General features: G+C 38.2%; 1 protein-coding gene across 4 annotated transcripts in view; it reads left to right on the top strand.

Moving 5' to 3' along the window:
• The window catches only part of LOC111868469 (ubiquitin-like modifier-activating enzyme ATG7), a 38,800-nt gene extending 15,470 nt beyond the window's left edge, over positions 1-23,330 (top strand). The window contains exons 7-14 of one of the 4 annotated variants that reach the window (XR_002843516.2): positions 2,231-2,389; positions 5,778-5,966; positions 8,665-8,826; positions 11,563-11,678; positions 15,272-15,437; positions 17,986-18,105; positions 20,873-20,979; positions 23,154-23,183. Coding sequence is in view for 2 of the 4 variants with exons in the window: in XM_023859125.2 (XP_023714893.1) it covers positions 2,231-2,389; positions 5,778-5,966; positions 8,665-8,826; positions 11,563-11,678; positions 15,272-15,437; positions 17,986-18,105; positions 20,873-20,914 (954 nt within the window). In the remaining 2 variants the exon portion in view is untranslated. Of the gene's footprint in view, positions 1-2,230; positions 2,390-5,777; positions 5,967-8,664; positions 8,827-11,562; positions 11,679-13,147; positions 13,295-15,271; positions 15,438-17,985; positions 18,106-20,872; positions 20,980-23,153 lie in introns of those variants that run through there. The other 3 variants (XM_023859125.2, XR_002843517.2, XM_023859126.2) reach the window with 3 other exon arrangements.
• Positions 23,331-27,788: the final 4,458 nt, after the last annotated feature.

Genomic DNA, 27,788 nt, shown 5'->3' with positions numbered 1-27,788 from the left:
CAGTAATAAACCTTTGGGTTCCATAAAATGTTGGGAAATTCTTGAGTAGCTGCAGAATTGGCGGCTCCTCCAGAAGGCCTCAGCTCCATGAGTAAGTAAGTAAGTACAAATTATGAAGCTTCTGATTAAATAATTGTCTCCATCCTCTTACAGCCTCTTAGGGTGAAAGATCACATTTCATATCTATTTTGATTGCTTTTCTCTTTATGTTAACAACTGTCTAACCATGCCATGGTCTTTAAATTGTATTTCCAGCCTGTCTGGCAAGTCATAAGATGATTTTCATGATGTTACTCTGCAGTGCCAGTACCAAACATTCTTAAGACCAGTTCATACAACTAATTGCATTCCTGGCTAGAAAGCCATACATATACATGTATGGGAATTTAAATTCCCTATTCATGTTCAGTAAAGGTTACGTAGATGACACAAGAACCTGTGCCGTGGTTTGGAGAAAAGTATTAAATAACATTATAAGTGAATTTAAAACACCAAGTATACTAGGTATATTAATTGAATTATGCTTGAAGAAAATTGATGCTAAAGTCTGTGTAAGTAAATGTTTGTCTCATACATTTCTTATTGAGAATGTTTCAAAAACAAGGGAATATGTTATTTCTTTTACTGTTTACACGGTACACAGTTGTCAGATATGGGCACCATTCTTGCTTAGTGTGCACATTATGCATTAGTCATGGTTAAGAAAACATTTTATTTGTAATGTTCATAGATTGGTGTGAGAAATTATGTTTTTCTTATAGAGACAAATCATGTCCATAAAAAGTATGTTTTCTCAGGCTTTGCCTGTCTGTAACAATGCTAGAAATGTAAGTGAAGCATGAAACAAGAAAGATAAATGGAGAAAATTTGCCATTGTAGCTAGTGAAATTCAGTGTATCAACTGTTGATTGCTGTGCACTTACAAGTCAATATTACAACTCTTGCAACACCCAATTGAGTGCATCTGATGGTGCATATCCAGTTGATTGCTTCAAATTGTAAAGGTAAAAGTTAAAGCTATCTCTGTAACAGGCTGTGAAGGCCCATAGGGTTGTGAGAGGTTGAGGTTCCAACATTTTCTAGACAGTCGGTTCACAGATTGCAGGAAGGTTGTCAGCCTTACTCACCAGATGCCCTTTACTCCCCAGGAAGATTCCTGGTACTGATTTCTGTTAGAGGCTAAGTCAACCCCAGGGCCATAGTGCAGCTGGAAGGGTTAAGTAAATTGAAAAAAATGTTCCACATCAGGACTTGAACCCACGACCTTCCAGCTTGTAGCATAGTGCTTCAAATTGTCCTTGTCATTTATTACTTGTATTAAATGTCACTTCTGATAGGAGGTTGGAGAAAACTGCATAATGAGGAGCTTCATAACTTGTACTTTTCTCCAAGTATAATTAGAGTGATCAAGTCAAGGAGGATGAGGTGGGCAGGGAATGTAGCACGAATGGGGGAGACGAATGCATACAGGATATTGGTGGGAAAGCCAGAAGGAACGTGGCCACTGGGAAGACCAAGGCGTAGGTGGGTGAACAATATTAAAATGGATCTTAGAGAGAGAGGATGGGATGGTATTGATTGGATTGGCTCAGGATAGGGACCAGTGGAGGGCTCTTGTAAACACAGTAATAAACCTTTGGGTTTCATAAAATGCTGGGAAATTCTTGAGTAGCTGCAGAATTGGCGGCTCCTCCAGAAGGGCTCAGCTCCATGAGTAAGTAAGTAAGTAAGTAAGTAAGTGAATTAAATTTTGCTTCACTTGTTTTATGTGGCAAAGCTGGCAGAAAACAAGCAGAAGGAAGTCCATATACAGAAATGAGAAAGATTTCAGATCTCCTCCAGTCTTACAAAATGCTCTTTCAGACTTTCATGAACAAGCTCTTAATATGAGATGGGGCTGCATCTAGTTTAAGGATTGTGCTATCAGCTTCAGTTTTGAATGATACGTAAAGTTTCATCATGTTCAGATACACTGTTGAGCCTAGTTCCGGACATTGTCACTCAGGTGTGGAGAGAGGATTGCTGAATAAGTATGTGCAGAAAGATGAAGATGAAATTTGCCAACATTGCACATTAAGTATGTCAGTTTATCTTTCATTTTGCACTTCATTGAAGTTTCTCGCATATACTGTGTTAAAACAGCAAAGCGCACTGTGTAATTATTCTGTTTAAAAGTGTAAATGATAAATTTTCTTAATCATGACTCTGATAATTTTTCATTATTGTTCAGGGTTGGGGAGTGAGGTACATCACGCTAGTAGACAATGGCTGTGTCTCCTATTCAAACCCTGTGCGTCAGTCTTTATTCACATATAAAGACAGTCTGAACAGTGGACGGCCTAAATCTGAAGCTGCTGCAGATGCATTAAAGGCAATTTTTCCAGGAGTGGTAAGTTACTCATTGTGTATCTTCCATGCAACCGATAATAATTATATTGTGTCTAACATAAGAACGAGACTCAAAGCATCTATTAAATAAAAAGCTCCTGTCAAGAAAGGTGAAAAATATGTTGTATAGTGTTTTTATTTCAGCAGTATTAGCATGTCTTCAAAATATGGACTGTAGCAAAGTCACATGTGCATCTACTGTAGGAAAGGAAGGTATTAAGAAAATTGTATAGTCCATTTAAGGAGAAACAAATGTGGCAAATTGTATGGTTTGACCCAAATCACCTCACTGAACTTTGTCATGGAGCCTGTTCATTAATACTGAAAATAAAAGGGTCATTTCATTGATGGTGTCCTAAAAATCACAGTACATTCTCTGTGCTGTTNGGTTAACACCACATATACACGGTGCCAAATCCCAGAAGACTGTTTTCTTCATAGACACCGCCGTGAAAGCCTCAAATCTTACATACATAAATATTTTTTGTTATAATTAATTGATTTAATCCATTTGCTAAGAAGTAATGTAATAAAGTATTCTTTTAATTTATTCTTCTGAAACTATTATGCATCCAATACATCAGTGTGGCTTACGTACCAGGATATGCAATATATGTATTACATGTCTGCTTGTTCAGAATTTCTTAAATGCCACAAAATAAACTGTGGAGCCTGTAGAAATTATTTTCTGGCAAGATTCTGTATGTAGAATCTAGCAGGAATTAAAAATTAGAAGTCTCTTGCTATGCATAAATTCCATATACACGTAGCTGAATTTCTGCTACTTGTCATTTTTCGGACATAACCTCAGAGTTTTGATCTGCATCATGCTTGCAATTTTTAACATCCAAAGGAATTCTTCATACAAAATCTGTAGGCATGCTTGTATGATATATCTCTAAACAGAATTCCACATATTCATTAGTTACTATTATCATTGGGGAAGCAAATTAGAGTTTGCACATCTGGCATGTTTTTATTTAATGTAACGCAATCTTAACACCAGTTGCATACACGGTGTGTCCAGGATCCGTTAGGACTCATTTTTTTAAATATTGCCCTGCAATGCCATCTATTGGTGACTTGTGGCATTAAGATTCTTGAAGTTTCAGCTGTGGCTGTCTATAGTTTCAAAGCGCAAGCATCGCTGCATCATGTGTTCTGACCTTGAATGTAACAGTACTGTTCTGACGCTCGTCGGAAAATGGCGGTTGAACAGAGAGCCAACATTAAATTTTGTTTGAACTTAGGCAAAACAGCCAGAGAAGTGTACAAAATGATGAAAATTGTGTATGGTAGCGATTGTTTGAGTTGCTCGAACATTTTTCGATGGTATGCTGTACTTCATGATGGCAGGGAGGACATTGAAGGTGCTCCACGTGCATCAAAGCTGAGAACAAGTCGCACTGAAGAAAATGAGAAAAAAGTGACTGAAATCCTTGCATCAGACAGATGTGTATCTGTAAGACTTATCGAAGAACTTTTGGGAATACCAAAAAGTACTGTGTATCAAATTTTGACTGAGGGTTTGGGCAAACGGAAGGTCTGTGCGCGGTTTGTACTGCACATGCTCTCAGACAATGAAAAACATGCCAGAGTGGAACACTGCGAAGACATGTTACAGTTGGCCCAAAGTGATACAAAATTTACAAAATTGATTGTTACTGGTGACAAGACATGGTGTTTTCAATATGAGCCTCTCACAAAGTGGCAGAGTGCAGTGTGGTTGAGCGCAAAGAAGCTGAAACCAAAGAAAGTGCGCATGCAAAAGAGTCGAGTAAAGACACTGCTAACCGTTTTCTTTGATTCGAAAGGAATCATTCACAAGGAATTTCTGCCACAAGGTCAAACAGTGAATTCTGATTATTATCTCGGAGTCCTCAGTCATTTGTGGGCGAGTATTCTTCGAAATCGACTGAATATCGAGAGCAAGGTTCCTGGTTGCTCCTCCACTACAATGCCCCACCCCACAAATCGAAGATCGTGCGTCATTTTTTGGTCAGAAAAGGGATCACAGTCCTTGATCATTCTCCATATTCTCCAGATTTGGCTCCAGCAGATTTCTGGTTGTTCCCAAAAGTTAAGTTGGCGAGGAGACCATCACGACACCATCCAGGACATCTACAGGGAATCTACTGCAGTTTTAAATGTGATTCCACAAAAGGAGTACAGTGACTGTTTATGAAAACTTTTCAGTCAACTCCAGGTATGTATTGATTCAGAAGGAGACTATTTTGAATAAAAATAGTGAAATTTTGAAAATACTTCACGTCTTGTATTTTTAATGAACACAGTCCTAACAGAACATGGACACACTGTGTATGTCTAAGGACTGTGATCACATAAAATTTCAGACCCTTACAGTAAATATTGCCTGTATCACACTTCCACTTTAAAACCTTCTCATATCATGTTTCATGAAAATCAGTGTATGATCAAATGAATTTAGTGGATAGAGATGAATATCATGATACTGTAAGCCTTTCTTTCTTCATAAAATAAAATAGATTAAAACATGGGAGGAGGAGAAATATAGTAAGTTACTATTTGTAAATTGCCAGTAATTCATCTATAGGCTTCCTTAATTTTTGACTAGGACCTCATAGAGACTCAAGGTAAAGTTGTCCCTATGCTTAAATAATTAAGCACTATGCCATGAAGGAGTATGGGGGAGTTGGTGTATAGATCCAAATTTTCTTTACCTTGGCACTAGCTGGAGGTGATTGGTCAGCTTCACGCCCCTGCCACTTTGCCCCCAGCGAAAGATCCGTTGGTACTCATTGTATTTGAGGCTGGGTAGGCCCCAGAACCAGTCTGGGTGATGAGGAGAAGAGAAAATTCTTGACCCTACCGGGACTCGAACTCTGAAATCTTCGGTCCAGCCCATAGCCAGTCGCTATACCAACTGCAGTAAAGACACTTTAAAAATAAGAATTAAAATGCTGTTAAGAAATTAACTCTAAATTTATTGTCATTAGAAAAGCAATGGTTTTTCAGTGATGGTACTCACCTCTCCACTTCATATTCTTATTATAGCAGTTTAATTTGGCAGCCCATTAGGGAGATAAACACCTTGAAACTTTGGATAGAAGACATGTGGTGTAATTAACTCACCAGTAATTAAATAAGTCATAGTCCAAAATTAAAACACATTACATATATCCTCATTTGTTAAGTGTTCATGTTTAATTTTATGTTATGTATTTCTGAATCAGTGGTCTGTTTTAGAACAAAATTTTGCTAGAAACTAATAAAATGTGGTGGTTTCCCTTTAAATATGTGGTAATGAAATTTGTTCTCTGAAAATTTTAATCAAAAGCAGGTACTCAGATACTTAATATGCAAGGTGAATAAGTAGAACTTCTGTGCTTCTCTTTCATAACACTTAGGAGTCATGTGGAGTGCAACTTAATATTCCTATGCCAGGGCATCCCATTGGCCCATCTCTGTTGGCTGATACCAGAACTAACACACAGGTTCTAGAAGAGCTGATAGGCAGTCATGATGTGGTGTTTCTGCTTATGGATTCCCGAGAGAGTCGTTGGCTTCCTACTCTTATTGCAGCAAGCAAAAGAAAGGTATAATAATGTTACTCATTAATGGTAAAAGTAGAATAATAGTTGTAATTGGATTAGGGTGTTACAACCAAGCAAAACTGATTAATGGATTCTTCTTCTTCAGTGCGTCTTTTGGCTCAGGCAGAAATACATGCTGCTTTCTTGTCTCTTCGGCTGTGCCATAGATGAAGCGGTTAGTCGCTGGCTTCCTACTATGATGGCCCAGGTTCGATCCTGGGGTCTGGTCAAGTGGGATTTGTGGTGAACAAAGTGGGACTGGGGCGGGTTTTCTCCGAGTACTTCGGTTTCCCCTGCCAATCTTCATTCCACCAAATTCTCCATTATCATAATCACCCGGGGCAGGCTACAATGGGCCAGTCAGAGGCTGCCATGCCTAGTGGACCCAGTTGGACTCCACCCCCCACTAAGCGAATTTTAAAATTTTCTTGTCACTTCTGTACATGAGAAGGTAGACTTTGAGGATGCAATGATCAATTTTTTTGGACATTGTCCACCATTCCAGTCCTTTATTTGAGAAAACATTTGGAGAGTGGACTATGTCTTCATCCTCAGGTAAAAATCCTGCTTCACTCTGCACAGTTAATGGAGTTGGTATCTACTTCTGGACACCGTGGTTAACACAAGATACAATACATAAATAAAGCAACCCAGAAACCACTTGTGGGAACTAAGATGAAAAGACATATTCAGCTGAATGCATGAAACCTTCCACTTATGACCATGCATAATATTCTGGCCAGAATCCATTAAAGTAGAACCCAACTTCAAATGGAAGCTACAACCAATGAACCTAGTTCAAAAAATAACTAGTAACTTATATTGATCAATTTCTAGACATCCAGTGACCTTTACCAACTTTTGTAAGACAACGATAGACTAAAATGAAACCCAACGTTCTTTTTGTCCATATGGATTCAAGAAGAATCATTGGATCTTACTGAGATCATTTCTTTTACAGTTCACTTATTAAAAGGTAAAGTTATCCCTGTAGCAGTCTGTGAAGGCCCATAGGGTTGTGAGATGTCGAGGCTCCCACACTTTCTTTAGACAGTTGGCTCACAGATGGTGGTAAGGTTGTCAGCCTTATGCGCCTGCAGCCCTTTTACCCCCAAGAAAATGCCTGGTACTCATTTTTCTTAGNAGCAGTCTGTGAAGGCCCATAGGGTTGTGAGATGTCGAGGCTCCCATACTTTCTTTAGACAGTTGGCTCACAGTTAGTGGTAAGGTTGTCAGCCTTATGCGCCTGCAGCCCCCAGTACCATAGTGCAGCTGGAAGGATTAGGTAAATTGAAGAAATCCACCTCATCAGGACTCAAAACCATGACCTTCTGGCTTGTTGCATAGTTCCTCAACCATCTACACTATCATGTGCCCCAATTCACTTAGTACTTGCCAGTAATAGCGGCTGTCTGCACAACAGTAATTTAACAATATTATACCACCACAATAAATTAATCCTGACACTGTTGTCTGTTTTATTTTATTGTTAAGTAATTGTTGTGTAGACATCCACTCTATAGCATGATTCTGTAACATAATGGTGCAAAGAATACAGACTGTCAGTAAATATTTTTGAATATGACCAACTAGTCATGACAATGCATTGAAAGGCTGAATTTCATTTCTGTTACCCATGCTGTCCTGATTGTGTTATGTCCAGAAAATCTAATAAGGCATAAAGAGGTAGTTGTTTTTTAACCTTCAGCAACCATCTCATTTGGCAACAGTACTGAGTGCATGAAGTGGGTGCTAAGATACCCAGCATACTCATATATTGCTTGGAGGCCTTAATGGTGCTCTAGTGAGTTCCTTGACTAGAATTTACAAGTTTTCTTTTCAACTCAGAACTTTATGTGAATGAATGTATGAGAGTTAAAATATTTTGCTTATTTTAAGAAGGATTGGTAGGTAACACCAGTTTCACATTGCCTCAGTTTCAGCTAACAGTAAGACCATTATGAATAACTTTATATGATATTTCATATATTACGTACAGTTACGTCCCCACCAACATATGTGTATTCTATTAGCAATTTAGAAATATGCAAGATTATGTAATCTCTTTTAAAATCAGTGTTACAGATTTTTGTCTTTCTGAACATGCTGTAGTTTAGTGTGCTCCAAGATACTGTCAATATGATAGAAATTGATTGCCACAAAACGCTTTAAGGACAAACGTATGAAGTAGAACTTCTGAAGGAAGAATCAGGGTAACACTGGTTGCCACAGACCAATGCCATTGCTGTCAATGACAGTTCTTATATTTCTTATAACAGTACCAGATGTGAAAATATATAAAAAATGAGTTATGAATGTACTGAAAATAATTCATAATATGACTAACTTCGAAGCCTATTTGAAGATGAGTTGTGCCATTCTAAACAGGTTACTTAATTAGAGGCACTCAGAAACACTGACTAAAGGCCAATTCAGAATTTGGCTACACTTAGAAACTCTTTTCCAGTAGAGTACAGCATTTTCAGGCTGCCAGTATTTATTTTTATGAAGACTATAGAACATGCTTAATGCCATGATAAGATCTCTCATTCTTATGTCATTTCCTCTTGATGGAGACAGAAAAACTCTCCAGAACTGTTAACTCTGAATTGATGAGGATGGTCATTGAAGAAGATTTTATTACTTTTCATCACTGTGATGATTTGAAGTGTTATATGCTACGCCTTCTTTATATTTCTAGCTGGTGATGAATGCAGCCTTGGGATTTGATACATACCTTGTGATGCGACATGGCGTGAAATCAGATGACGCAGTTAATTCTATCCCAGACTGTTCTGGCAAGTCAATCCCTGGTCACAAATTAGGTTGCTACTTCTGTAATGATGTTACTGCACCAGGGAATGTAAGTTGAATGATTCTCTGGCCATGTTAACACATTTGTGTCTTAATATTTGCAAGTTAATCATATGAATCTGTTTTATGTAACTCACCTGATGTGAGAGGTGTGGTCATGACTAAATTAATCATAATATCTTCTAACATAAATGCTACTTAAAAGACATGTTTACATCAGAATTAAATAATAAAAATAAACATGAAATGTATTGTGAATCTTTTGTATAACACAGAAAACTGAAGTTCATGGCAAGACAAAATTGATATAGGTTCTTTACTTCATGTAGTAAATACTTGACAGTTCCACTAGACAATCCATACTCCTGTCTCTCACTTTGACACTTACAAATTGAGAACTCTCTGAAGGAGAGTAAAATTAAAGTGTGTATATGAAACCTAGTTTATTTTATTATGAATTTCTCTGTTTGCTCTAAAGTAGAACCAAACACATTATTGAAATGTGGCATTCCTTATGTGAAATTGACAGAAACTTGAAAATAATGATTATGAAATCGAAATGCTGTCATGGAGCCTTGTTTAGTTCATGGTGAGTTTGACCACCATATTTACTTGCATAGTTTATATATTCTTTCACCCCCAAAACCTTGTCAGAAAGTTTTGATGTTTAAAATATGTGGATACTACTTGTAAAAGGAGCTGGGATAGTTCATATTGTTATAGGAATCCACTATAAACTGGATGGCCAGGGTTTATTTCCTGATTCCACAGCATCCAGACAGGCTCTGAGGTCCACCCAGCCTCCTATCCAATGGGTTCCAGAAGCTCTCTTCTATGGGGTATAGCAGCCAGGGCATGAAGCTGACCACTCACCTCCAGCTAGTGCCAAGTTCAAGAATGGTGGAACTGTATACTCACTCCCCTGTATGTTTTCATAGTGTGGTGCTTAATTAATTAAGCACAAGGAAACATATTTCATTTTAACTGCCTGTATCAGCACAACTTTGCACATTAGATTGAAGCCATTACAATTGAATGTGATTGGGTAACATAGTATGAACATATTTTCCTACAGATTCTATCACATGATTCTTTGGTGAACATTTGGACAAAAATTCCCTTTGCTGAAATTTCAAGTAGTGCATATTTTCCCAAAACTAATTACACTTACCTTTTCAAGTTGCGGTACTGCTATGTTTTACTGAGATGGTATTCTTTTTTAAGATGGTTATTTAACCCTTTTGCTGCATATTTTCTCACCATTTTCCTAAAATAATACAGTTTTAAGGTAAAATATTAAAAAATGGAATAATGTATTTTCATAGCCCAGTGAATGAAGTTAAATAATGTAGCAAAAGAAATGTTGGTTTTTTGATGTGAACTATAGTTTAATGTTGCACTGTACAATAATGGATGCTTGTTCAACTTCTGTCGGATATCTTAGCAGTAGGGTTAACAATGCTGTCAGTATTATGGCTGTAAAGTGTTGATGAGAGGATGATTAATGAATGTTGAGTAGTTGAATGAGAATTGATGGTTGTGTTCAGTGTAAAGACAGTGTTTAGAGTTCTCTAATGGTAGATTTATTTTTAGATTTTATTAATGTAAGATGGGTCAGCAGCTGTTTTGTAAGAGCAAACCACACTGTAAAAAGTGACGGAGAAGTGGGCCATGTAAATTTCTACACTTACTTGAAAGCAGCAAAATCACTCAAATATATTATGGCCCTATTTATCCATTTTTAGCATACTGTTCTTATTTTGAAAACAAGAAGTTCTGGGAAGAGCTGATCGCCTACTTTCCTTTGATACAACATGGATCTACAGAAAATGATAACCCCAGCAATTTCTTGTTGGTTTTGGAACATGTTTTCTAGCCATTGCTTAGCCATGATAGGGGGATACACAGACAGACCGAGAGACTTGGAATTACTGGGTTTTTGGACTTTTCCATCATCCAGATGTCTTAAAAACTAGAGAACAAAATGACCAGTGGTTGAGGTTAACTCTTTCTAAGGGACCCAATAGATCAGGTGTCTCTCTCTTCACGTGAGGATGGAAACAGATCCAGTTTCTGAAACGTTGTGTTCTGTAGTTTTTTTAAGGATACCGGATGATGGGCAAAGTCCAAAAACCCACTAATTCCGAGTGTTATACACCGTTATCAGAACCATTTAGAATCCACAGAATCACCTTTGATACAGCATGAACCACATAGAAAATGACATGTCCAACAGTTTTTCTATTATTGCTTTTTTATTTCTTGCCATAGTAACATTTTTATCTAGTTGTTATCTAGCAATGACAAGGGTACATATACAGACACACAGACTAATAGAACGGATATGTGAAGTATGATGTTTAGATGGGCTCAGGTGTCATGATATACATGCAAAGTTTTATAAAGAGTGGTGCAGCCGTTCAAAAGTTGATAGGGGAGGAATACATAGAAACATAGGCAGAATGGTGATTGCACTAGCCTGCTTTTATTTTTTCAAAATAAGGAAAGTAGGCTAAAAATATATATAGGCTTATAAGATCACCTTTTTGTCTATGTGTGTCTGTATGTGTACCCTTATAACAACTTCTGAATGTGTGAATCAGTCTTTATGAAACTTGGTGTGTACATCATGCCACTTGTCATCTACCCTGAAGAGGGAGGTGATATGTTCCTCCAATATGTCGGTTAACACAATATGTACACGGTGCCACATCAGAGAAGATTGCTTTCTTCATAGTCACCGCCGTGAAAACCTCAAATCTTATGCATTGCTGTTTGTTCACAGTCCCAGAGGGACAGAACTTTAGACCAACAGTGCACAGTTACGAGGCCTGGAATTTCTGCAGTAGCTGGTGCGCTGGCAGTAGAACTTATGGTGTCTCTTCTGCAACATCCTCTCAGGTAATATATTTTTAATCTGCTTGCACTGTTTTATAAGGCATCGTGATGTTCATTGGATCTTCCCCCCAGAAAGCTCGAAAATTTTTCGTGAAACTTAGTATGAATGTCATACCACTAAATGCAACCCCAGCTTTGTACTTTCTAACTTTGTACCATCAGTAAGGATTCGGGTAGCAGGGATATCTCAATAAGTATAATGACAGGCTACATGATTGATGGCTGAGGTTGGATTGCTGGCAGAGGAAAGAGATTTTTCTCTGCTTCACAGTGTTCAGACTGGTTCTGGCTCTGAGCCCCACCCATTGGATACTGGGTACTTTTCCCAGGGGTAAAGCAGCCGGAGCATGAAGCTGAACATTGACACCCATCTAGTGCCAAGGTCAAGAATGGTGTTGCTCTACCTCCAGTGCCAGATACGTCTTTATGGCCTGGTGCTTAAGTAATTAACCAAAGGAACAACTTTACCTTTACCAGTAATGATAGGACAGTGATCAAGCTGTGGGCTAGATAACTGAAAAATCTGGGTTCAATTCGTGACAAGGGTAAGAGATATTTCTTTCATCCACTTCATCTAGATTTGTTTTGGGACCCACCCAACCTCTTGTCCAGCTAGTACCAGGGGTCTTTCCGTAGGGTTAAAACAGCTGGGGTATGAAACTGACTACTCACCTCCATTTACTACCGGGTTAAGAATTTGTAAAGCTGTACCTTTACTCACCATGTGTCTTATTCATAGTGTGGTGCTTCATTGAGCATAGAGACTTTACCTTACCATCAGTAATGCTAATTTAGTGGCCATGGAGATTTATGAAGTGAGAGTGACACTTGCTGTGCTCATTGTACGAATTTTGTGTGGTGATAGATCTTCAGATAGAATGCAGATTTTGTTAAAGACTGTTGGTTGGAGAAAGTAAAACAGTGTAGCAGACATGCCCCCCCACAAACACACACAAAATGCAAACCCTTACAAAAAGCGTGCCGTTTTAATAATATTTTAAGAGAATAACTGGTGTAAGTTTTACACATACAGCCCTTACAGGCTATGATATACGAAACATGGTGAAAGAATTTACATGGATCATGTATACCTGATGATGGCCTATGTATGGCTGAAACATGTCATTTATTTCATAAAAAGACAAGGAATAGGTGTTTCAGCAAGGAACCACAGAGCAGCATTGAAGATTGTGTTGTGCATACATATCAGGTGACAGGCAGGCTCTGTTTAGCTTTTGATGTGGTTGTTCAACATGTTCTCTCACTTTGATGCTCTTAGGGTCAATCACTTATAGGTTGTGCAGTTTAATACCAGCATTCACGAAATCTATGACATATTTGTGTCTGTATGTAATATTGTAATCCACTCATCTGCTGTAAGTTGACTTTTAAGAAATAACAGTGTGTTTGTTATTTCTGTTAATTTCTTGTAAATATCACACATTTTCTTTCTCCTCTTATTGTGTCTGCAGCAGAGCAGTTGCCTGCTATGACTGCATAGCGGGTGTGTAGCTGTAATGGCACTCAGAAAGCAGTTCCTCCCAGATACAAGTTTAAAATGTTACCACTAGCCCATCCTGATCAGCACAAAAGTATTGCTTCTAAGCAAAAGTAATAAGGTAATTCCCAGCAAAGTAATATACAAGGTCCAGCAGGGAAACCTAATGTTTTTAAGTTGGCACCTGTTTGGTAGTATGTGGTGTTGGAAGAGAGGGTCTCACTGACCTTCAACAGCTCAAAATATGCCATTTCAGCAGACATGAAACAGTGGACTGTGGAACATCGTGCTTTCATCATTGAGACTCTTTTAAAACTGGTGACTGTTACCCTGACTCAGCCATGTTTCCATCTGCATTTTAATGTGGTTTGTCACAGTAGAGTTGCCAGTAGGAACACGGTTTTGTTGTGGATTGCAAACTTCAAATCAACTGGCTCAGCACTAAAGAAGAAACTGCCTGGAGTTGCACGCACCGTCCCAACACCTGAGAATGTTGAAAGTGTTAGGCGGGCAGTAGTGACTAGTCTGCATCGTTCTGCAAAGAAGCATGCCATTGCATTAGGCATTTCAGATTGGAGGGTGAAACGAATATTGCACCTTGATTTGCATTTTTATCCATACAAAATGATGGTTATGCAAGAGTTGCATCCACATGATTGGGTGAATCACATTGCTTTTGCAAAAAACATGCTTGAAATTGTGGCAGATGACGTGATCGTTGCCATGAGTGATGAGGCAGACTTCCACTTATCTGGGTGTGTTAACAAACAGAACTTCTGTTATTGATTGGACACAAATCTGCAGAGGCTTCATGAATGTCCTCATCACTCAAACTGTGTGACGGTTTGGTGCTGTGTGGGAAGCTTTAGTGTGATTTGCCCATATTATTTTGAGGAGGACAGACATATGTGACAGTAAACTCTGGTCACTATGTTTACTTGCTGCGTAATTTTCTTGCACCAGAAATTAACAGATGTGGAATTAATCAACAAACCATGTGGTTTCAACAAGATGGGGCCACTGCTCATACTGCAAGAACTTCATGTCATTTGTCAGTGCAGTGATCTTCCATTTCCTGCTCAGTCACCTGATCGAGTGTGTGTGATTATTTCCTTTTGGGTTGTCTCAAAGCAAAGGTGTTCGTACAGTTCATGAACTGAAAGTTGCAATTGAAGTTGAAATCACTGCAATACCCCCCAACATTGTAAGATACTCAATGACCAACTTCTAGATGAGACTCCAAGAATTTGTACGAAGAGATGGTAAGCATCTGGATGGCATAATTTTCAAGACAAAATGAGCTGGCAGTTATACACACAAAATGGCCTATATTATTATTTATTTTGACAAGTAAAATAAGTAAAAAATAAAAATTGGCTGCATTGCACTAATTTAGAATCCATCAGTTTTCCCTGCCAGACCCCGTATTAACGTAGTTTCATGTACTACACATGTATATAGAATTTCACAGTCCCTTTAGTCCATCATCCATACATATCCTCTGCCATCCTTTCAGAGTGTTGAAAATTTAATCTAATAATTTTCTATTGATGATGTGTCAGACTGTTACTGACTGATGATGACAGTCCTGTATTTAGATTTCAGACACAAACTAATTAATTTATATGTCGCACAGTTGTTGAAGCCTTTGGTCCTTAATCATTTGTGATTCTGTGAAATGTTGGTGTCTTAAGTATTATCTCAAAGAAGAGACTAAAGAGGTTTTCATAGCAATAACACTCTTGACTCATATGTGGTAGGTGCTCAGTTTGAATCTCGGCTGGGACGTCATGTATCCAAACTCTGGTTTTTAATAATTTTCCTCAGTCCTTTCAGGCGAATGCTGGAAGTACCTTGATTAGGTCATGACCACTTCCCTCCAAATTATCATTCATCTGTCATCCATCCGATGCTGTATAATCTAGCCACTGGAAGCATTAAACATCCAACAGATACATAAAAGTCATTTTGAAGAGACCACATAAAGTTTAATTCTTTCTGTTGTGTGCCTGTTTTATGCACAGTAATATTTTTGGTTTTACTTATACATTGTACTTAATTCTGTAAAACTGTATTGCTTATATATGGAATGTTTCAGAGGTTATGCACCTGCCAGCTGTGTAGAAGAATGCCATAGTGAAGGTGGTGAAGAAGGAAGTCCTCTGGGTCTAGTTCCACATTCTGTTCGAGGCTTTCTTGCAAAGTTCCAACAAGTGTCACTAGCCAGTCACGTGTTCTCTCAATGTATTGCATGTTCAGACAAGGTATGGTAGATATTGAGTATATTTAAATCTATGATGTGAATGTGCATTAGTGAGTCTAGATGGCATTTGGATTGGTGAATAGATTTATTAACACCTTATAGAATCAACTCATACTTACAAGCAATATGGCACTATCACTTATTTAAACAGTTGGTATAGCGACTGGCTATGAGCTGGACGACAGAGGGGTCGGAGTTCAAGTCTCAGTAGGGTCACGAATCTTCTCTTCCCATCATCCAGACCTGCTCTTGCTGCACCGAGCAACATGTCCGGTGGGTATTGGTGCAGCTTTCCCCGGGGGTAAAACGGCCGGGGCGTAAAACTGACTACTCACCTCCAACTAGCGCCGTGGTCAAGAAAATTGGGGTCTCTACATCCATTTCCACACAGGCCTTCATGGCATAATGCTTAATTAATTAAGCACAAGGACGGCTTTACAGAATGTGTAATCATCATACATTATAGTGCCAAGAGTGTATAATATTCTGAATTTCAGGATGTGATTGGATTTTCTGCTTTATTGACACCAAATAGGTTCTAAAGGATTCTGACAGTGGTGTATAATACTCAGAATTACTAGGTGTTTGGACTCTGTCCATCGTCCAGTATTCTAGAAATTAGAAAACATAATGTTTTCAGAAACTGGATCTGTTTCCATTTCCAAAACATTGTGTTTTCTAGTTTTTAGAATGCCAAACAGTAATTCTGAGTTTTACTGACACCATTTTACATAACCATCCATGCAGTGTTATCCAGCTTCATAAACTTCGCAACATGACATGATCATAATATAACATAATATAACATAATCACATATATCTGTTTTCAGTAAAGTTAACTCTAAATTTAAATTCCTGCCTTGCCAACTCAAAGCAAAATTCATGGGTAAATTACAAATATAAAAGAACTGCCCAAGAGCTGTAAAAGTATTGAAAAATTTTCCCCCACTTATATCTTGACTATGTAGTTAAATTGCCACATACTGTCAGATACAGCAGTTTCTGAAAAAGTCAGAATTTTTTATGCTTGGCACTATTAAATCAAGGATAAATCCTGGTACAATAAAAATACAGTTTACAGAGAGTCCTGTAATTAGTGTTATGCTTAGAAAAGTTCCAACCATTTTGCAGTTAGCAGTACAGTAATGTTCATTTGACTAAATTGGAGATAAAAGTTTTTAAAATTTAAACAGTGTTGAAGTGAGCTTGTTTCTCTTTCTAACATATTGAACTTCTGAAATCTGCTTGTTGAAAAATCTGTAATTTCATTATAATTATAAAACGCTGGAATGACAAAAAGATATATAATAAAAGAAAAGGTTAGTAGCTAGGGCACTTCATGGGTATGCGTAACTGTGGTGTGTGGTGTGTCATGTCTGCGCTGAATTTTTTCTTATGTCCCTATGGATATCAGGACAATACTTTAAAATATGCCACAACCACTCCTTTCTATCCCATAATCCTTATCTTAAAGTCCACATATTTTCTTTATGCCTTGAATTGAAAGTATGGGAAATGAGAAAGTCTAGAAATCAAAAAACACCTTAACCCTTTCATTGATAATGTACATTGTGGGGTATGTGTCAGATTGTATCATCATATTGTAACGGATTCTATCAGTGCATTGCTCAGCAACAGCTCAGTAGACAAACCACAACAATAGAAGGGAAACTATGTTTTCTATGCGGTCCGTGCTGAGCGAAAGAACGTTGCTAGGGAACGCAGCTGTAAACATGCATCCAGAAAAATGGAGATGGTGTTTTCTGTGAGGTCCATGCAAAGGAGATATCTTATAAACAGTCGGTGCTATGATTCGTTTCTGAGTTCTGAGTTCATCATAGAAGAGGAAAGTTCATTGACATGTGAAGATTCAAAGTGCGATCAGAAGACTTTATTCATGTGTAATATTTGGAGTGGTTTGAAGCGCTGGTTCGTGTGTTTTAGTTATGTTACCAGGAGAGAACTAGTGATTGTATAACAGTGAATTATGAAGTGTAAATCAGCAAAATCACAGTATTGACTGTAATTAAGAGAGGTTGTAATCAAGGTGCTAATAAATCCAATCGTCTGAACTGGAACCCATCATATTCGTCGCGCGTCCTACATGTGACAGCGTAACAAAAATGGCTGAAAGGGCTAGCAGCAAATACCAGTTATTCACAAATGTGTTTTTAATGAAACTGTTGTGCAGAGGGAAAATTATTTGCTAGTATATTGGGGTCCATTTGGTAGAGATGAGATCCTCTACAGACTTTGTTTAGTTGTATTCGGTCATGCTCATTTGCTTAGTTGCATTTAAGTTTCAATTTGTATGCTTCCAGGTCAATAATCTTAATGTTAAATTACCTCCATTTAAGATATTCCACAGTTTAATGTTCAGGTCTGCTGGTCCCCAAAGACACCTTACATAATGGTTTTACTGCAAATAAATTGAAACTTCTGCTGACCAGAGATGTAATTTTTAAGACAGGATTGTGGCAAACTGTTGTTCATAGTTTGCACATTTATTTATTTTCTATTTTTATGATATATTTGCTCCTTTATGGCAGGTCCTTTATGAATATGAGACCCGTGGGTTTGACTTTTTGTTGCAAGCATTCAACACCCCTGATTATTTAGAGGACATCACTGGCCTAACACAGTTACACAAAGAGATGGAAGATGCACAGGTAAGATACATGAAGACATAATGAATTACATTTTTCAGATGTTTTTATATCTCCACTCATATTCCCAGTCATTAATTCCTTTATATGTCAGTGGTTCTGAACCTTTTTTGACATACACCTTAGTCTCAGTGTGACATGTCACATACCCCCTATCAGTGGTGATTTAATCAAATCCTGTATTATCAAAAGATAAGATTCATTTTAAACAAACAAAAATAATTAGTTCAGGGACAGAAAATATTGCACAATAAGAAAATACAATTCCAAATGCCAAAACACACTAGAAACATATTAATTATTTGTGTGGACACTGCTGCCACTTACTAGCAGCAAAGATTTCTGGTTTGGGCAACATTTTCAAGGGAGCCACCTTTGTATCATGTTCAGCTTTAGTTTGTTGTTTGTGTTTAATTCACAGAGGTGGGTTGTGACAAATGGGACTAGAGTTTGATAAGCTTGAATGCTCAGAATGGAATATGCCTTACCAAGCTTCTGCAGGAGTTGATGCAGTTTGATTCATTCAGAATCAAGATCGTTTCTTATTATTATGCAGGTTAAGAAGCTCAGCTTTTCCCAGATCAGTATCACTGTTTTGTGTAAACAGTAGTCACACAAAAAGCATATATAAATATATGAATTGTAAATGTTTATATTTATATTTTTTGTGTGACTCCTGTTTACACAAAACAGTAGTCACACAAAAAGCATATATAAATATATGAATTGTAAACAGAAACTGTTACACAAAACAGTAGTCACACAAAAAGCATATATAAATATATGAATTGTAAACAGAAACTGTTACACTGCAACAGTAACATAAAAATCACTGAACTGCTGTAGATAAACTGTAAAGGGCTCCTTACCTAAATGTCTACTGCCAGTCTCAAAAGTAATTCCTTCGATCATGGTTTCAGATTTTCTGGGAACTTAATAACACTGTCACAAACTCTTGTTTCCACTGGATGTACATAATCTAGAGTTATATTATCAAAGAGGAAGATATATAAAGCTTCCAGATTTCACTTATCTTCCCCAGACATCTGACTTGGTATGTACGAGGGGGTACCCAAAAGAAACCGAACTTATTTTTTTTTAACTTATTTATTCAAATTTTAAGCACAAACCTTCAATCCCCTTCAAAGTACTCTCCACTTATACTAAAACACTTGTCTAGTCTTTTATTCCATTTTTCAAAACATTGTCTAAATTCATCTTTTGAGATGCTTGACAGCGCCTCCGTCGTTTTTTCCTTTCATGTCTCTTTTCATTCGAGGAAACAAAAAAAAAGTCGCACGGGGCAAGGTCGGGTGAGTATGGAGGGTGAGGAACAGGGGTCATACCATTTTTGGTCAAGAATTGTCGTACACAGGGCTGTGTGAGCAGGGGCATTGTCATGATAGAAAAACCAGTCACCCGACTGCCACAAATCTGGCCGCTGAGCTCCAAGTCACTCCCGACAGCTCCACAATTTCTTCAGTGGTCCGTTATCGATCTTCCTTGATGATTTCACGAATTTTTTCAACATTTTCATGTGTTCAGGCCGTGGAAGGACGACCAGAACGAGGTTTGTCATCAATTGACATTTCACCATTTTTGAAACGGGAAAACCACTCAAACACTTGAGTTTTCCCCATAGCATCGTCCTTGTACACCGTTTTTAACATTTCAAGAGTTTCTGTTCCACTTTTCCCGAGCAAAAAGCAGAATTTCACCGCCGCACGCTGTTCAGGAAAATCAGCCATTGCAAAAACGGCGATCACACAAAACAGTTGTCGCTATAAACTCTGCCGAAACTAGTCCTTACCTTCTGAAGCAACGGTAGTCGGATTATCGACTCAGGAATGTTAGCTCTATGCGCTGATAGCGGCAAAACGCGGTACTACAAAAGCTCTGCCCACAAAAAAATTAGTTCGGTTTCTTTTGGGTACCCTATCGTATGTGTAATGTTATCTGAGGTCATCTCAACTTCATCATAAATCCTTCCCGTCAGTAATACCAAAACTGCAACCACTCAGATTGTCATAATAATGACCTTAATATTACCTGAGTGCCCAAACCAATCTTCATACTTCATGCTATCTGAGGCCATCTCCTCGGTCACTCCCATCAGTAATACCAAAATTGTAATGTATTGTATTCCAAATTGTATTGTTTTACTGACTTTGTTACTCATAAAGTGCCAACTTTTGCGGATAGAGGGTGTCATGTGGTCAGCGCAATGAATCCCCACAGCCGTTAATCTCGGTTTTCTAGACTGGAGCCTCTATTTCCTTGAAATAACTCCTCAATTATCATCACGAGGCTGAACGGACCCCGTTCCAGACTCACTACTTCTCAGAAAAAATCTGGTAGAACTGGGAATTGATCCTTGACCTCTGGATCTGTAGCCAGGAATGCTGACCACTAGACCACAGAAGGTACTAAACTTCGCCGACAAGTGGCGGTCACTCGGCCGATATAGTTTGCTTGGGGACTAAAATCATGGAGTTTTTGTTTTGTTTGTTACTCATAAAGTTTTCTTTCTTCTTGTCATATCAGATACTCAAACTATAGTGAAAGGTAAATAGGAATCTAGTTCTTCCCAGAACTCATTGTTATATATCACTGTTAGATATACCACATTATTGCTGTCAGTATTGCAAATGATATATTTCCAGTACATGCAAGTATTCTTGATTTGTATGAAATTCTCAAACATACCCCCTGGCAATCCATGGACCCACAGTTCAGAATCCCTGACTTAACTGTTCTTTTCCTCTGTTAGATCTGGGAGCTCAGTGATTCTGAAAGCTGTGACTTGGAATGAAGAAGGACTACATGGAAAATTATTTGTAAGCATATTTAGAGTAAATGCTGCTGAATTGTTTTAAGGTAATTATGTTGTTATAGAAATGCTTTTCTCTCTTTCCATTGTTTGTTGCATGGTACATCTGGTGGAAAGATGGTTGACAGCAACAACAATGATGGTGACAGGAATGAAGATGATGATGGTGATGATGATGTTGATCACCATCATTGTTGTTGTTGTCGTCGTCACCACCGCTTCAGTTCTGTATTTATTTAAGTGCTGACTCAACAGCCTAGTGGCCAGTTAGTCATCATAAGTGCAAAAAGAACATAAAAGGAAAGTAAAATATCAGTTGCTGGTCTTTGAGTTCTGCTCTGCGTATCCAAGATTTTCTGTGTTAGTGACATGAAGATAGCTAACAGATCCTTTGAAAATGTGGCACATTTCAGATATTTGGGAATGAGAGTAACAAATCAAAATTTGATTCAGGAGGAAATTAAGAGGTGATTGAACTTGAGTAATGCTTGCTACCATTCAGTCCAGAAGCTTTTGTCTACTTGTCTGCTGTCTAAAAGCATAAAAATTGGAATATAAAGAACAACATTTTTTCCATGGTTCTGTATGGGTGTGAAGGTCTCTGACATTAAGGGAGGAGTGTAGACTGAGGGAGTTTGAGAACAGGCTGCTGAGGAGAATATTTGGACCTAAGAGAGATGACGTGATGGGAGGCTGTAGAAAACTGCATAATGAGGAGCTTCATAACTTGTAATCAAACCAAGTATAATTAGAACGGTTAGGTCAAGGAGGATGAAATGGGCAGGGCATTTAGCATGAATGGAGGAGAAGAGGAATGTGTACAGAATATTGGTGGGAAAGCCAGAAAGGAAGAGATGACTAGGAAGACAAAGATATAGGTGGGTGGATAATATTAAAATGGATCTTAGGATCTTAGAGAGATAGGATGGTGTGATATTGACTGGATTGATGTGTCTCAGGATAGGGACCAGTGGAGGTCTCTTGTGACCACAGTAATGAACCTTTGATTCCATATATTGGTGGGAAGTTCTTAAGTAGCTACACAATTGGCAGCCTCTCAAGAAGGGCTCAGCTCCATGAAGTTAGTAGCCTCAGTGACTACCGACATGAGAAAGCGTTTCATATTCAACATTCTCTGAATTTCTATGCTGTAGATTTCATGTTTTAATTATTTTCAGGCTTATTTTGTTATTACTTTCTTGTATGAGGACATTGCTGCAAATCTTGCCTTCCATGTTTTTAATTGTTGCTAACAACAACAACAACAACAGCAAATATTATTGTCACGTGTAGGATGGTATGTGTCACGAAATGACGGGTTCTAGTTTGGATGATTGGATTTATTAACAGCTTGGTTACATGCAGTCTCTCAATTACACTCAACTTACAGCTCGGTCGCTGACTTACATACACCAGATCTTCTAATCCACTGTTGCACGCACCATCGCACATATGAAGTCTTCTAAATCACGCTTGGCATTCTTGGTTCCATTGCACCTGCTTCCACTGCTCTCAACTGCTCCATACTCGTAACTCGTAACTTCAACTTCAACTGATTACTCAACACTGACAAGTACTCTCATTATGTAGCTTCTGCCCTGACCACACAGAAAACGTGTTTACTGATTGCCTAGCAACAGTTGCTGCACGGACTCCCTTGTTGTGTGATGTCACAGCCTAGTGGGAAGGGGTGTTTACCGAGCGTTGTTACACAATGAACTCTTGTTGCTGTGGATTTTTGTATGCAATGGTCTCAACAGTTTCCATTGTTTCATTGCTCAGCGATGGACGACATACACGTAACACGTTACAATATATATAAAAATACAGTAATGGTCACACACACACACCAAATAGGAGACAGTTTATGATTGACAATATGTGTGATACCTTATGTGCTTACAGAACATGCAGTTGTCCTATGTCTGATAGGCAGATAGGCAGTGTCAGTTTTCTGAAGGTCTTGGCATGTATTTACTGTATTTTCTGGCCCATAAGACCCACTCTTCCCTGGAAAATGCAGCCTAAATTTCCCCTGAAGGTACAGCAGAAATCCCCCCCACCTTTCATCCTCTAAAACTTAGCTGCATCTTATGGTGTGGAAAATACGGTAAATCTAGGATAATAAAAGAAATTGGAAATGAGGGTAGAAAGTTCAGAGAGCAAGGAGCCTTTTCCAACACTGTCAGATGAATACAAAAGACTTGTTTTTCATTTCCAGGTAGCCAGCATCACATCAGAAACAGGTCTGCAAACACTAAGAATTCATAGGAAGTTCATATGGCACGATTCAAGGCAGCTTGTTGCATTAAAGACTTCAGTTTAGTTAACCCGTTGCCGTGGTTCGTCGTGTATGTTTCGTCAGGGATTTAAATCGTCTGGGGGGGTTCGGCGTGTATGTTTCGTCCAGCTGCACACCTATGTTATAACGCCCATAATAATTGATGGTTTTGCTGTAGATTGTTGGATTTTTCGCTGGCCTGTTGTCACAAGAACAGAGTATACTAAGCCAACGAGTTTAGCTGAGATAAGTCATCGTTACATATGCCTGTCTTGCAGCAAATTCGTGTTGCTTCTTGTAGCGGTTTCGTCACTCAATGGCGTATTTGCTTTGCTTGTGAAGTAATAAACACCAGAGAGGTGATGTGTGCTGTTGTATATAATATCATATTGCCCTGAGCTGGCCACACAAACACATTCCATTGGAATTCTTAGAAGAGGGTTGTCCAAAATGTTATTCTCGTAAAATCGATTGCTTTCGCACAGTACATAGCACCCATTTCTTAGAAATACGCCACAATTTAAGGCAGAACACTGTGGTCACCCCCTGAGACGATACGGATGTGTGTGGGGGAGGGAAAAGTACTCATTATCGCTCCAGTTGACGCCATTTTATCGTACTGACCTTGGTGGTCGTTTCGAGAGCCAGCTCTGTGTTTAGACTAATGCTTCAAGGCGTCACCTGCTTACATAGCCGAGATACCGGGTGCTCATATTATAAGGCAAGGTTATAAAACCAACTTTTAAGATCATTTTAGTGAAAGTTTCATCCTTCAAGGCGTACCATTCTCTGCTCAAATACTAAATAACCTGCTTCCATTGAAGATATAAAGGGGGTTCATATTATAAGGTAAGGTTATAAAACCACCTTTTAAGATCATTTTAGTGAAAGTTTCATGTTCCTATCTCATAGAATTTAAGAACAATGATGAATAAATAATTTTCGAGCAAAATTTAAATGGCCGGCTGAATATATTACCGCAGGAGCCGCGGCCGCGGAATTTAAATGACCACGTCAAAAGGTTAAACTCATGACAACTGTACACAATCTGTACTGCCATCTATTGTGATTTGCTGCACTAGGCTTATTGCAACATCGTGTCTAATCATGTACATATATCCTGATCTTTACTATTCCATTGGGTGAGCTATATAACAGTGGTAGTTCATATAGATGTTATTGAGAGTTGAAACTTACTATAATACAGTGTACAGTTTAAAAATAGACTGCCTGCATAATTACTTACAACAAATTTACAAGCAGTTACCTGTATATACCTTATTACTTCAAATATAAGACACCCTGGAATTTAAGATGCATCCAATTTCTGAATGTGGGTTTCAGAAAAATGATTAGAGAGGGGCACATTCCTCTAATTTAAGATGCATCTCAGGTTTTCAATGGGAAAAGCATAAAATGTGTGTCTTATATTCAGAGCAATATGATATTATGTATTGAGCCTTGCAATGAACGTATGCATAAGTAATTATGGTTGCACAGTACAGTATATATTTAGCATGCATATTTTGGCCTGAAGATGGTCTCCATGACTGAAACATGTAACAATTAAATAAATATATAATATACCATTATATATATATTATATATTGTATATATCATCGTCATTAGGTGAAACTTCATAATTATAGTGATAAAACATGTTTGAGTTACAGCTTTGTTAAATGAAAGATAAATGGCGCTATTAAGTTCGCTCACATTAATCTGTTACAAGTGTGAGAAATTACATGTAAACCTTAGTGTTCTACCACAAATGGAGGTTATTGCAGCTACATGTTGTATCAGCAACTGCATCATGTAATTTTAAATTATTAGATGACTTCATAAGATTTGAGATATTAATGGCAGTGTGCTGATTCTAATCATCTGGATTATGACACTATCCATAAGTGGATACGAACCTTTTTAAGAAATATACTGTCACCATCTTCAGGGTTGAAGTTAATATGGTGAGGAGGTTATCAAGTAACATAGCCAGGTTGCATAAGAGATAATCACTCAGATCCACGTGAGGATGAGAGAAGATAGTTATGTTATATTATATTTTAGCATTCTGTTGCATTGAGGCATTATCCTTATTATCAAAGTACACGTCAATAATGCAACAATATAAAAGACGTTAGGAATATGTTTCACACTAAAAATGTATTTTAATACTTTTTTATGTTGTTAAAATCATTACATGTCAATAGGACACTATAAGTACATTTTATACATTAAAAGTGATTATCCAGTTTTCTAAAATGTCTCTAGTGTAGTAAACTAGAAGAAATATATGACTAGAGACATTTTAGAAAATTGGATGATCACTTTTAATGTATAAAATATACTTATAGTGTCCTATTGACATGTAATGATTTTAACAACATCAACAAGTATTAGAATACATTTTTAGTGTGAAACATATTCCTAATGTCTTTTATATTGAAGCATTATTGACGGATATTTTGATAATAAGGAGAGAAGATAGATGTCATTCATGCCCAGTAGGAACAGTGAACAGATGACTGTTAGAGAATAACTCTTTTTAAGACCACTGCAGACAATAAAAAATGAAGTGAGAAACTGGATCTTTGAGGGTCCAGAAGATTATCACAGGAAGAGCATAAAATTATAAGAAAACAGCTTTTTTTGAGAACCCAGGGAGATGCATCTCATATCAGGAGAAGGTGATTTTCTTGGCCTAGGAAAGTACCTTCTTTTATTCCTTCATGGAGTGGAGGACCTGTTTAGGGAGAACTGTTCTGTCTGTTAATGTTACTGGGTGGAGCTTGATTTCGCTTGCTGCTCTTACAGTTTTGTCTCTATGCCTGGACCTCTTAGCGAGGATGCTGTGTTATTGAACAGGATGTAAATGCCCAGCACTGAGTAGCACTCTGTTCCTCTCTGACGAATAGTCAAATGTACATCAGCAAGGTGCCATCCAGGTATGACAACATGACGGTAGGAATTTCACTAAGAAAGTCTCCACCGTCCTTTGTTCGTGTAAAGGATTACTAGGGGCCTGAAAACCACACATATCTTACATCATCTGTGAGTGTGGGAAGGCTTACATTGGAGAAACCAGTTGCTGTATGAATCCATGGTAATGAACTCTTCCTAGGCCTGTAAAAAGGGCAGCTTTCTCAGCTTCCTGGTTCCTGTCTGTATTGGTTCTGAAAAAAGAGGTGTTTTATCACGTTCCTCCTGTGACGACATTATTCATGGTTATTTTTATCACTTCATAGTTTACTGCCTCTTTTTGTCTTCCCTAAAAATTGGTTTCTGTCACACACATCCCTATCCATTGTTTCTGTTGGCCTGGACAAGGCTGTACTTCCTCTTCCCCTCCTGTGGGTCTGAGTGCATGCATGGATCATAGTATGTGACCTGACCACATCCTCATGCTACTCACTTTGACCCAACATGTGGATGCTGCATGTTCACCCCAAATGTCTGTATCCATGTAAGAAATTACATGGTGTGAAAACCCAGTCTGCACAGATACCTTCGTCTCCATGAATCTGTATAGTAGACTCTCAGTTATCTATATGCAGATTAGGCGGGGGACATTCTGTAACACTGTAATTTCCCATAATGATTTAGGTTTTGACCATTACATCTGTGTTACTAAAATGTATCAGTGCTGTTTTACAACAATTTTGAGTAGACTTATATCTTATCACCCTGTTTCAACCTCCTGTGTCATTATTTTATTACTTCTGTGGCCCACTGTTATTGCTGAACCAAGGTGGAAATCTTCTAATGGTAAGATATTTGCCTTGCTGCTAGTGACCAGTAAGTACTAATTGATGTTCAGGGTTGAAATAATCTTCCAAATTTTTGGATTATCCATTGCTTTTAATTAGTTACACAACTCCTTACCTCCTGTACTCTACATAATCATGCATTTATTGTACTTATAAAACATTTGTAGAGGCTGACCTTACTGTACTTCTTTTGAATATAATATATATTGTTAACAATTTCAAAATGCCTTAGCACTGTATGGGAACAGTGACATTTTAATTTTTGCCAAACCGATGCTGAAGCTTACAGCAGGTTAAGGGCTCTTAACTGAACCATGGAATTAAAACTGTATGTGAAGCTGTAGGAATCCATTATTCTGTAGGCTTGGCTTCTCCTATATTCCCAGTTGACATGAATACAAAATAAGCCAGTCAGAAGACTGAGGGAGCAACAAAGGGGCCGAAATCTGGCCACAGAGCACTGCCAGAAGCCAAAGGAATGAACCTGGCTAAATTGTGGATCCAGAGGAAACTGGCCACCATCGGCATGAAGATGACAAGCTGTGCAAAAGTGGCACAGCAAATGGAAACATTAGTGGGAAAAACAGGACCGGGGACATGGCATGAGGAACCTTGAAAAAACAGACATTTGGAAGGAGGCACCAGCCGAAACCAGAACGCAAATATGCTATAAGGAACAGACGCCTAAGATAGCAGCTACAAAGCTAGAGGGTATTCACTGAGCCCTACAGGACTACTGAATTGGAGATTGTAACGTGAATTGCCAGCTCTACTGTTGTGCTGTGAAAGATCAAGGGTTGGACCTCAT

Source organism: Cryptotermes secundus, unplaced genomic scaffold (assembly GCF_002891405.2).
Source record: "Cryptotermes secundus unplaced genomic scaffold, Csec_1.0 scaffold169, whole genome shotgun sequence".
Classification (NCBI taxonomy): Eukaryota; Metazoa; Arthropoda; class Insecta; order Blattodea; family Kalotermitidae; genus Cryptotermes; species Cryptotermes secundus.
The sequence above is the reverse complement of the archived record's forward strand: the minus strand, read 5'-3'. Positions and strand labels throughout refer to the sequence as shown.